The sequence below is a fragment of the Pipistrellus kuhlii genome, unplaced genomic scaffold (genome assembly GCF_014108245.1).
Source record: "Pipistrellus kuhlii isolate mPipKuh1 unplaced genomic scaffold, mPipKuh1.p scaffold_m20_p_31, whole genome shotgun sequence".
Taxonomy (NCBI): Eukaryota; Metazoa; Chordata; class Mammalia; order Chiroptera; family Vespertilionidae; genus Pipistrellus; species Pipistrellus kuhlii.
Window position 1 is genome coordinate 5,951,194 of NW_023425531.1, and position 11,569 is coordinate 5,962,762.

The 11,569-nt window shown below is 60.7% G+C and overlaps 1 protein-coding gene across 4 annotated transcripts; it reads right to left on the reverse strand.

Annotated features, from left to right (window-relative positions):
- Positions 1-928: 928 nt before the first annotated feature.
- Positions 929-11,057, reverse strand: PGAP6 (post-glycosylphosphatidylinositol attachment to proteins 6). Of its 4 annotated transcripts, XM_036460291.2 has the most exons (14): positions 10,903-11,057; positions 8,163-8,171; positions 7,521-7,698; positions 7,249-7,441; positions 6,904-7,031; positions 6,426-6,694; positions 6,012-6,331; positions 5,097-5,187; positions 4,894-5,017; positions 4,335-4,471; positions 3,577-3,755; positions 3,358-3,504; positions 2,135-2,251; positions 929-1,346 (listed from the first exon to the last, which is right to left on the reverse strand). In XM_036460291.2, exons 1-14 carry the CDS (start codon positions 11,015-11,017, stop codon positions 1,050-1,052), a joined length of 2,304 nt encoding a protein of 767 aa, XP_036316184.1. In that variant the 5' UTR covers positions 11,018-11,057; the 3' UTR covers positions 929-1,049. The 4 variants fall into 4 exon arrangements, with proteins under 4 accessions (XP_036316184.1, XP_036316185.1, XP_036316183.1 ...); XM_036460292.2 differs by lacking the exon at positions 8,163-8,171; XM_036460290.2 differs by lacking the exon at positions 8,163-8,171 and having other exon boundaries at positions 10,894-11,057.
- Positions 11,058-11,569: the final 512 nt, after the last annotated feature.

The window sequence follows — 11,569 nt, forward strand, 5'->3', positions numbered from 1 at the left end:
GGCCGTAGTTTGAAGATGCCTGCCCCAAGGGCTCTGAGCCTGGCCTCAGTGGCAGATGCTTCCCAGGACCCTGTTCCACATCCCTCATACAGCAGCCCCCTGTGCTCTTGCCTTGGGAAGGGGCAGGGAACTGCTTCTTGGGGCGATCATTGCCTCTTACTTTGCTTCCCCCACAGAAGAGAGAAAAGGCTGGGCCAGGTCTCACTAGCAGCCCCCTAACCAAACACATGCTTGGGCCAGCGCAGGGAGGCAGCCATCACCTCCACTCCTAACAGCAAATCAAGAGGATGCTCAGCAGACAAGGGCCCAGGGGAAGGGTGGGGACACAGAGTTGGAGCAGAGTATACCCTACATTGCTGGCACCCACAGAGCAGCTGGCGGCCCCCTCCCCAGGAAGCTCTTCTCAGGGGCCTGCAGCTTCAAAGCTGAGAACCAAAGGGAGGGTGAGAGGAGGGCGTTATAGCCAGAAGCCAGCCTCTCCTGGGTCACCACTCCTGGCAGCTGAACCCTAGGTCCCCCAATGCCAATCAGCTCTCTGGTGGCCACGTCACCTCTCCCCAGGGCAACTGCATCAGCAGGGGGCATCCCCATACCCAAGATAAACTGGCATTCAGAGGCACAGCTGCAGGCCTCAGTGTGTTGGGGGTCGGTGGGCTCAAGCCTCTTCTGCCTCCCTGGGTCTCACAGCACAGCCTCACAGAAGAACAGGGTGATGAGAGAATCGCTCTCCACATCTCCAATCATCCCCTGGCCGGCAGAACACAGCACCTGCCTCCCAATGGCACCTGTGATCTCCAGGCAGCCAGGCCCTGGCCCCAGGGGCTATTGCAGGTACCAGCTGGGACCAGCAGAGGATGGGGTCAGCTGGCAGCCAGACAGCACTAGGGAATTGGGGGATGTGGTCCTCTCCTTGGCAGGAGGAAGCAAATGGGTGAGCAGGGCCATTTTATTCAGTCGGAAATCTGTCTGGACAGGGTTCCTCTCCCTTGGTCCTGCCCCTGGCTGGAGAGGCTGTCATCGAAGCTGTGCATGTCCCTGAGTTGGCTGCATCATGTCACCGTGTACAGCTCCTCCTGGTGGTTCTTACAGATCTGATAGTGGCAGGTGAGCTTCTGTGAGCAGGTCCAGGGCTCAGTGTGCTTATCACGTGGTGGCAGCAGGAACGCCGTGCTTCCCGCCAGCAGCATGTGCCAGATGCTGTGGGTATAGTAATAGTTGCTGCTGGTCATCATGGAGGAGTAGATGGAAATGGCCACAGTGGCCATGGAGATGCCAGGCAGGAGATAGAAGACCCAGCGCTGCCAGGAGGTAGGGTAGCAGTGGCGCCGGTGCCCACAGCGGTACACCTGGAGAGAACCATCACGAGAGCATTGGCACAGGGGCTGCAGCTCCCAGCCAGGGGCCCACCCATGGGTAGCAGGACCATGGATATGCAACACTTGGAAGGGGCTCAAGGGCACAGAGACCTGCCGGGTCTTCAGGCCTGGGCCTCAGCATGAAGCCACACAGGCCTGGAGTGCCAGTGCCCAGGCCTCAGCAAACGTGGGGGACTTGCCCTAGCCGGTATGGCTCAGTAGATAGAGTGTCGGCCTGCAGACTGAAGGTTCCTGGGTTCGATTCTGGCCAAGGGCACGGGCTCAGTTGCAGGCTCGATCCCTGGCCCTGGTCAGGGCATGTGGGGGAGGCAACCAATTGATGTCTCTCTCACATTGGTGTTTCTCTTTGTCTCTCCCTCTTCCTTCCACTTCTCTCAGTAAATATCAATGGAAAAATATCCTCAGGTGAGGATTAACCAAACATATATATATATATATATATATATATATATACACACACACACACACACACACACACACACATACAGAGAGAGAGGGAGGGAGGGAGGGAGGGAGGGAGGGAGAGAGAGAGAGAGAGAGAGAGAGAGAGAGAGAGAGAGAGAAAGAGAGAGAGAGAGAGAGAGAGAGAGAGAGAGAGAGAGAGAGAGAGAGAGAGGAGAGAGAACTCAGACTCAGGACCAGGAACATGGCCAGAATCAGTGGCAAGGCTCTCCTCTCCCAGTGCAGGAGGCCTGTGGGGAGACAACATTCTCTTATTCCAGTTACCAAGAGAAGGGGTCTGGGCAAGCACTCCTTACCCACATGGTGACCATGATCACGAAGGCAAAGAGACAAGGCCCCATCATGTTCCAGGCGCCCCTGCGGTCCAGCTGTAAGGACATGGCGAACACCAGCGTGCCCAGGAGAAGCAGAACCTGTGCAAGGCACATAGACGAGCACAGGGTCACAGGAACCCCAGGCCAACGTTGTCTGTGATGGCACCCGGTCCAGCAGGAGCATGTGGCCTGGGCATGCTGGTCATCCTGCTACTGGCCCACTGCCCCCCAATACCTCTGCCCGCACCCTTGGAGCTGCTGGCACGCTGTTCTGCTCCACTGTCAGGGAGGGAGGCACCTCTCCTCCAGATACTGATTCATCCTAAGGCACAACTTAGCCAGGCAGGACACCGGGTCACATGTCCCCATCAGCCACGCCCGGCGGTGGCAGAAAAAGCTCCAAAGTGTTCTCAGCACCAGAGACTCCAGGAGCACATCCGGGGCTTCTCAGGGAGGTCTGGCCTGGGTTGGGGCTCTAGGCATCTGATTTAAATAGAGCCTTGAGGGAGAAACAGGCTAGGAAGGTCCTCGCCTAACTCTATCTTCCACCTTCTTTTTTCTGGAATCCTCTAAGCTAGGGGTGTCGAACTCAATCAGAGAAGGGGTCAAAATCTAAAATCCAGCCTAAATCGCGGGCCGAATGGTTTACTGAACAGTCATAAACTGTCATTGTGATGGAAACGCAGCAGAGTGCAGTGATGACAGCGCGGTGCGGGCCACATTGCAAGGCCTGGCGGGACGGATTTGGCCCGCGGGCCTTGTGTTTGACACATGTGCTCTAAGCAGCCAGCACTGTCCCTTCCAGCTGCCAGAGGCTTCTTCCAGAGGGAGACTGGCCATTAAGAAAGATGGGAGGTCGCCAAAACCGGTTTGGCTCAGTGGATGGAGCATCGGCCTGCGGACTGAAGGGTCCCAGGTTCGATTCCGATCAAGGGCATGTACCTTGGTTGCAGGCACATATCCCCAGTGGAGGGTGTGCAGGAGGCAGCTGATTGATGATTCTCTCTCATGGATGTTTCTAACTCTCTATCTCTCTCTTCCTCTGTAAAAAAATCAATAAAATATATATTAAAAAAGAAAAAAAAAGAAAGAAAGATGGGAGGTCTCTAATGGCAGCAGCTGAACCCTCTTTCTGATCTCGTCCTCAGCATGCAAGGGCCTCTGCTCCCTCAGAACCCAGACGCGGGTGTCAGGAGGCCACTCACGTATTTCAGGGCTGCCTTCAGCCGTGCCATGCAGAGGATGGTGACCCAGATGGACACTCCGGAGCCCAGGAAGTCGCAGTACTGGAGGGTGTCGTAGTTGAGGATGCACAGCACGGCCTCCCCCGGCTGGTCGCAGGCATGATAGAACTGCAGGGCAGGGCGGTGAGTGGAGGCCCAGACCTCCTCCCACCCCATCCCCAAGGGAGCAGGCAAGCCTACCGTGGAGAAAAACATGGTGTAGGCGTAGACGGAGGCCTCCACCAGGAGGCAGCGGTACACGGAGAGGGCGATGGGAGCCAGGAACAGGAGGTTGCTGAGGGTGAGCAGGAGCACCGCCATCCTCTGCTGGGCTTCGGTCTGGGCTGTGCTGTCGTCCGTGCAGCTCCACCCACGCCAGCCTGTGGGCAGGGCGATGCCGAGCGGGCTGAGGGTGGGCGACTGAGGCCAGGCTAATGGGGAAGGCGCTTCTGAACCTCAGCGCCCACCCTCACCCACAGCCCTGCAAAAAAGTCCCTTTCTCACCGAGGAGCGTGCGAGGACAGGTGTAGGTAGTGGGGCACGTGTGGGTAAGTATAGGCTGGTGTGGGCAGGGGCAGACAGCTATGAGGCAGGCATGGGCAGGTGTAAAGAGGTGTGAGGCAGGTATAGGAATGTGTGGGGCAGGTAGGAGGCAGGTATGGGGCAGGCATGGGACACGTGTGGGCAGGTTTGGGACAGATGTAGGCAGGTGGGAGTCAGGGATGGGACATGTCTGTGGGTGGATGTGGGCAGAGGAGGCCACGGTCAGAGGCAGTACCATCTCTGGGGGTGTCTTGCTGTGCTTGCCTGGGGGAGCATGTGGCAGGAGTGGGAGAGGGCACTTGCTCTTGTTCTGTGAGGGTGCTCTCAGCCTTGGCAGAGTGGATGGGCTCCGAGAGGAAGGCACAGGGCTGAGAAGTCAACAGTACTGTCTGGAGGCATCCAGGCCTGGCCCTCACCTGCCTTGCAGCTACACCCTGCATACAGGTAGCCATGTCTGCGCAGCAGGAGGCACTGGCCGTAAGGTCCACAGTCATTCAAGCAGGGCACCAAAGACAAGGCAGTCTCCACGAGGACTGAGGACTTCTCACACTCCCTGCGAGGAAGGGGCCATAGGAGAGCTGGCTGCCGAGGTCTGCTGGCCAGTCTCAGCCAGGGCTCCAGTCATGACTGGACACATGAGCCCAGAATTGAGACCCCCAGGCCCTGGGCCCTGGAAGACAGCAGCCGTGAGACCCACAGAAGCCAAGATGCTCCTTCCCCTTCGCACCACACCGCCTCCCCGTCTGGCTAGGGCTGTGCTGAACCAGTCCCCTCAGGAGCCTGACTGCCAGGCCTGCCCGGGGAGGGGTGGCCATGTGGAAAAGGAAAGAACTTTGTACCCGGAAGGCAACTTATCCAGTGCTGCTGGTCACTTTCATGCTCAGACGCAGGCAGCCCAGTCACGGTCCTGAATGCAATGATTCCCCCACCCGGCAGCTCTGGGTGGCTCCCACCCTAGCCCCCAAGTTTACTTACTCAGGACTCTGGAGGCACACGAGCTGCAGGGAGAGGTACCAGCTGTCCGTCTCGGGGTAGGGAATGATGAGGTTGGCCTTGCGTGACACGGTGCTCAGAGCCAGGGGGTACCCCTGGGAGAAGGCTGCGGGGGAGCGGGAAGGCCCCGTAAGAGGCGGCTGGAGAGGCTGGCGGGTCACGCAGCCAGATGCTCCCGCCCATACCTGTGGTGCAGTTGAGCGAAGTGTTGAAGCCGAGGAAGGGTGAGGCAGCGTTCACGCAGACCTTTACCAAGGTGTTGTTGGCAATCACACTCTGAAAGGGGCGGCCGTGCTGTGTCAATCCGAAGTCTGATGCTGGGCGCTCTTTGTGGCTCCCACTGCCCTCCCAGGACCCTCCCCTGCAGGCCAGGCAACACCCGGCCCCTGATCCCACCCGCAGTCCCATTTCTAGAGACACAGCCCTCACACTGCTGACAGGGGCCTATCAAACAGGCCTCTCGCCCTGGCTGGGGCGGCTCAGTTGGTTAGAGCTTTGTCCTGTGTACCGAAGGGTTGCGGATTCAATTTCCAATCAAGGCTGGTACTGGAGGCAACCAACTGATGTTTCTCTCTCACCTCTGTGTTTCTCTCCTCTCTCTCTCCCTCTCCTTCCCTCTCTCTCTAGAGTCAGTGAAAACACATCTTCAGATGAGGATTTAAAAAACAAACAAGCCTCGCCAAAACCGTTTGGCTCAGTGGATAGACAGTCGGCCTGGGGACTGAAAGGTCCCGGGTTCGATTCCGGTCAAGGGCACGTACCTTGGTTGCGGGCACATCCCCAGTAGGGGGTGTGCAAGAGGCAGCTGATCAATGATTCTCTCTCATCGATGTTTCTAACTCTCTTTCCCTCTCTCTTCCTCTCTGTAAAAAAATCAATAAAATATATTTTTTTAAAAAGAAACAAACAAAACAAACAAGCCTCCCTTTCTGTAAGTGGTGCTCCTACTCCGGTCCAAGGCCCACTACTAGGGTCACTCTGTTACCGGAAATGCCACCCCAGCCCAGTGTCAATGATCACGTCAGGGCAGGAAGGCTGAGCAGCATCATTCGTCCTGGGAGCGTGTGAGGCCTGAGCTGAGCTGGGCTGTGAGGTCTCACCTTGTTGGCCCACAGGGAGACGGTGAGGGAGCCCCCGCTGTCCATGCCCGTGTTGAGGTGCAGCCGCATCACCGAAGGCGTGTCTGACTGCACCAGCACGGAGGCCCTGTCCAGGGGCCTGAAGTGCACGGACAGCACGTCCACATCTTCCCGCATGACCTGGTAGCTCAGAAGGCAGAAGGGGCCGCCCCCCGCAGGGCTGCTCCTGCCAAGGTCCTGATAGCCGGGGCTTGGGGGCAGCAGGCCGCTGGAAGTGTTTCGGCTCTGGTTTGGACTGTTCTGCAGGAGGTGGTGGAAGTTCATGATCCAAGGCCTGCAGACTGACAGGAGGACGAGGCGCTCAGCCGGAGAAAGGGCTGGGGACAGAAGGCAGGGGGCAGAACCACGCCCAGCCCGCCTCCCCATGCAGCCCACCTGTGAGAGAAGCTAAAGTGCTGAAAGCCACCAGCGTGTGAGGCCCTGCCAGGCTCTTGGCTGTCACTTGCAACCACCGGTCCCAGGGCGGCGAGGGCAACAGCAGGCGGCAGGTCTGGGGGGGGTCAGTGCAGGTGAGCACCTTCTGGAAGTTGCCGGGCAGAGTGGCTGAGCCCACAGTGAGGTGCACCGGGCAGCCCAGGCTCCTGTTGGACACACAGCCCTGCAGCTCCAGCAGCAGCTCCTGGGTGTACTCGGGGACGAAGATCCTGCAGCCAACGGGGGTGGCCTCGCTCAGGCTTTGTGACTTCCAGTGACCCACCCCCCCTCACTGGTCATACTCCGGGTGGTTGCTCCACTTCCCAGTACGATCCCAAGACACAGAACCCAGAACCCAACCTTCCTCACCCAGCGAGGAAGTGGTAACACCCACTCCATCAAGCCCGGAGGCGGGGCCTCCCCCAAGACACTCACTTACTTGAGGTAGCTGGGGCGGGAGAGGAGAATCTGTGGAAAGGGAGTGTTGGGCTCCAGGATGGAGACCTCGGCTACCCGCACCACCAGCATGTCAGGCTGGAAGATGTAGGCACAGGTGGGAATAAAGCCCTAGGAAGAGAATGAGAAGATGGGGCAGGAGCAGAGAGCCCAGACCAGGCTGGGCGGGGAGGGCTGGACCAGGGAACCTAGCTGGGGATGGCGGGTGGGGAGGCAGGGCTACAGCAGAACCTTGACAAGGTCTGCCTCCGAGGAGGTAAATAACAGGGACCAGCATTCCTGCATGGATGTGTCCTGCCCCTCTATCTCTAAGGAGCAGACCCCTCACCTTCAGCTCAATCTTCTGGGACGAGGGGGGCAGGTGGGCGGCCACAAACCAGTCCCCAGGTGCCGGGTGAGAGATGTTGATGGAAGCATTGCTCTGCAGCATCTTGATGAGGAAGGAGGGCTGCGTGGAGGTGTTGGCAGGGAAGCTGGTCCCCAGTGGGTTGATGACAGGAGGGGCACCATATCGGAAGTACCTGGAGGTGAGGACAGCAGGGCGGGCATCAGATGGCGGCCCTGGGCCAGACTTGGGCAGGCGGGCGGGCAGGCACCTACACGGTGATTTCCACCTTCGCACACGTGGGGTCACCGCCCTGGGACACCTGCAGCAGCCAGCGCAGCAGGACGGTGTCCGGGGGCACGCGGAAGTGGAAGAGTCTGGCGCTGCCATACCAGCTGTAGAAAGACAGCTTCTGCGGGGACTGCGAGAACTGCTCCGACACCAGCCGGGTGTCTGCGGGAGGAAAGCGCTGTCAGCCGACCAGGGGTGCCCCAGGGTGCCCCCACCCCCATGTGCGGGGCAAACAGAGAATTCAGAGGCCCTTCTCCCCCGGCGTGGCCCCAGAGAGGAAGGATGAGGGAAGCCATGGTGGGCTGGTCTAGAGCCCTGGGATGCCTGGCACTCCAGCTTTCACCTTGGCACAGGTTGTTGTCCTGCCCCCCCTACAGCCCCTGGAAGTTGCCTCTGGCAACTGATCCCACTTGACAAGTGAGGGAGTTCAGGCCCAGGATGATTTGGGACACAGCCTGAGTCCCCTCACCCAGAGAGGTGGCATGCAGAGACCCTGGGGTGGAGGGGACCCCAGGCTGGAAACCTATCCAGCCCTGGGGACCAGAGGACACCTGGCCCCTATTCTGCCCAGGGCTTTACCTGGGGCTCCCCACACCCCAATCCCTGCAGTGACTCTCAGTCCCCACCTCTGTGGCCTCAGCCCCCCCGCTCCCCGCCCTGACACACTCCAAAAACTTGCCCTCCCTGCTCACTTCCTGTCATTCCAACATTTCCTGGAGCAGCTCTGAGCAGCTTCTGAGACTCGGCACTAAGGCCTGAGCCCCATCTAGGTTAGGGCCCCCTGGAGTGTCCACTGACTAGGCACAACCTCCATGAGAGCATATGTCTGGGTCCTACAGTGTAATCACCTTCCCCATGAGGGAGTGGGGGTGCCCACCCAGGACCCTCCCTACTGGGACTCCCACAGAACAGGCTGCTCTGCACTCCCATAGGTGGATTACCAGGCCTGGGATCCAGACAACTCCCTAAGATGGATGGCAGGGATCCTGAACCCAGTACCAGCTCAGGCCTTGTGCGCGCACACGTGCTCTCCCCCCCCCCCCCCCCCCCCCCCCATGACCTTGGGTATCCAACCCTTTCTCTGGGTCCGGTTCCTCATGATTTGGTTCAGGTGAATAGCACCTCCCCTTGGGTGTCCCTCCCTCCAAGGTGAATGGCTGTACAAGAGCTTCTGAAAGAAATACCCTGTGGACACAGCAGAGGGCAGCCTCACCCTCCTCCAGGCTGGGGGTGCCGCCCTCTACCCTGCAGGGAGCTGCTGGCTCACGCAACCCCAGCAGCAGGCCCGGGGCCCCTTCAGTGTGAGTCAGGTGAGCAGGTGAGGGAGCCAGGAGAGCAGCTGGCTCTCCTGCCAGCCTCCTGACCTTCCAACGGAGGAACCTTGAGAAAATATAACAACCTACTTTCACAGAGTCTGAGCTCCAGAGGAGCCCAACAGGGGGGGCTAGGCAGAGGTAGGCTCCACATAGGACACACTCCAGGCTTTCTGGGTGTCTGCTGGCCACCAGGTCCCACCTGGTGAGCGGCTAGGAGCCACTCAACGAGCACCAAGTTCCTCCTGAAGCTCCTGCAGCCCCTAGGATGATATGACGAGGGCCAAAGGCTGGGAGGTGAGACGGGATAGCTCCCCACCCCCACCTCAGGACCATGGGGCCTTAGAGAAACAGTCAGCCAGTGGGGCTAGCCTCTGGAGGGGGTCCCAAAGCGGAGGTCACACTGCACTGCACAGCCCTCTGACCTGAGAGAGGCAAGTCCTTCTGGCCCCGCCAGCCCTGGAGCACCACCAGCTGGAGGACAGCTGGAACCCAGCTGGCAGCTGTGACATCTCAGCAGATGCACAAGAGATCAGAGATGTGCTCAAGGTCACCCTAGGATGCAGTGGTCTGCACTCCCAGGGTTACAGAGCCCCTCCAGGATACCCCCTAATCTCTGTAGCCCCATCTCCCCGCCCAAGATGCTCACACTGTTATCTTGGTAAACATGCCAAGCCATTAACACATCAGTCTGAGCTAATGCGGAAGTCACATCTCTGATAACAGGGAGTAAGGGCCGTTTGTACCCCTGCCCTGCCCCAGAGCCCCCTCCAAGGACACAGGTTGTGAGAACAAAGGACGTTCCTGAGCCTGACCTGGGAACTTGAGTGAGGGCACCCTCCGCGCCAGGACCTCTGCAGACCCATAGTTCCCAGAAGCCAGCGCTGCATTGCTGTCTGCCCCCCCAGCAGGCCCAGGAGGTGAGGGGCTGCCCCAGGTTTCCATCTCCATAAACTGTCCACCAGTGACCCCTCACCCCACTCCAGCCCCAAGGATGGAGAAAACAAGGGTGGCAGTATCTCATGGAGCAACTTAATCAGGAGTCATCTCTGAGAAACCGCCTTTCGTTTCAAGCTCAGAAACCAAAGGCACAGTCTTCAAAGAAACAGGAGCTTGGAGGAGCAAGATTTCAGAAAAGGAGGAGGGGCTGGGAGCATCAAGATCAAGGTGAATCGGTCCGAGGCTGTGCTGGATACAGCTGCCTAACTTCCCAGGGAGGGAGGGCACCTGGGCCTCTGCAAAGCAGCCCTGCCAGCCTTGCCTCCTGTTCCCATGGGAGTCTCAGGCCATAGGAGTCAGGGGAGCTACACAACACCCCCAAGCCCCAGGCAGAACCCCATGGGCAGCACCTCCTGTCTAGGCACCCTCTCAGGTCCGGGGAGATTGGGGCCTCTCAAGGATGCAGAAATGCAAATGAAGGGAAGCAAGTTCACCAGCGCCAGTGAAGTACCCATTTCCTCCCAATCATCTTCGCCCACCCAGCTCCTCAGGGCCACCTCCCGCCAGGAAGCGAGGCAGCTGCTGAAAGGCTGCACTCGGGCGGTGGTCACTGTGGGAAGGGTGGAAACTGGAAACATGACACCCACCTGGGCCCCTACTCCAGGATCTGTGCAACTTTCCCTTAACTCTGCTCCTTCTCCAGACCAGTTGCCCCCCCTCCTCCCCAAGCCGCACTGCTTAACCCTTCTTTTCAGCGGCCTCTCAGCTGAGTCCCCCTGGACCCCTCGCCCCCCCGCCCTCCACCACGTCCCAGCGTTAGGAGGAGGAAGAGAGGGAGGACGCGCTCCAAGGGGTCCGTTAGGCCGAACCCGAACCTGGGACAGAGGAGGGGTCGAGCGCGTCCTATACACCCCGATCGCTCGAACACGGAAGAGACTGACTTACGCCCCCAGGCCGGGGTGGGGGGACCTGGGCACAGAGCCCGCGCCAGGTGAGAGCAAAAATGCCCCCAGGTGAGTCACAATCCCGGCCCCGCCCCCGCCGCGCCCCCAACCCCACCCGGAGCCCCTGCCGGCGGATGGGCGCCCCAGCCCCGCTCTCTCACCGCTCTTACTGGTGTCGCCGGCGGCGGCAGGAGAGGGCCGAGCGAGGAGCAGCAGCAGCAGCAGCGGCCCCGCTGCTGCCCCCGCCGCTGCGGCTCCCCGGGCCCCGCTCCCCGCCCGGCCCATGGCTGTGCGCCCGGCCCGGCACTACCCGGCCCGCGTCCTGGGCCACCTGCTCCCGCCGCCCCGGCAGCCGCCGCGGACCCTGCCCCCGGCTCCCATCGCCCGGCCGGTCCCAGACACCGGCGCCCGGGGCACTTCCGCCTCCGAGGCCCCGCCCCGCCCGCAGCCGCCGGAGGGGAGCGCGGAGCGGGGGCCGGGGGGCGCGGGGCCCGGATCCGGAGGAGGGCGCGGCGGGGGGTATTGGAAGGGGGCGGGGGCCTGGGGAAGGAGGTGTCGCTGAGCGACGCGGGGCTGAGCGGGACGGAGCGCGACGCGGCATCAGGGCTACGTGGGATCGGGGTGACGCGGGGTGCGGTGCGGGGTGTGGACGGCTTGTGCCGTGGGGCTGACGCGGGGCCAGGGAGCGGACCCGAGGCCGGGGTCGGGGGAAGGTGGGCAGACGCGGTCAGGGCCGCCGAGGGGACGGAGGGTACACGGGGAAAAGGGTCAGTGAGGCCGTGGGCGGAGGGGGACCGCTGGCGCAGACGGGGTGTGCGCGGCGGGATGGATGCGCGC

Coding starts and splice junctions, on each gene's coding strand:
- PGAP6 (XM_036460291.2), bottom strand. CDS start 11,017: ATGGGCCGGGCGGGGAGCGGGGCCCGGGGAGCCGCAGCGGCGGGGGCA. Junction 6,695..6,903: donor TCCCGCCCCAGCTACCTCAA/GTAAGTGAGTGT, acceptor CGTTGGCTGCAG/GATCTTCGTCCCCGAGTACA. Junction 2,252..3,357: donor TGAAGGCAGCCCTGAAATAC/GTGAGTGGCCTC, acceptor TGCCTTGCACAG/GTTCTGCTTCTCCTGGGCAC.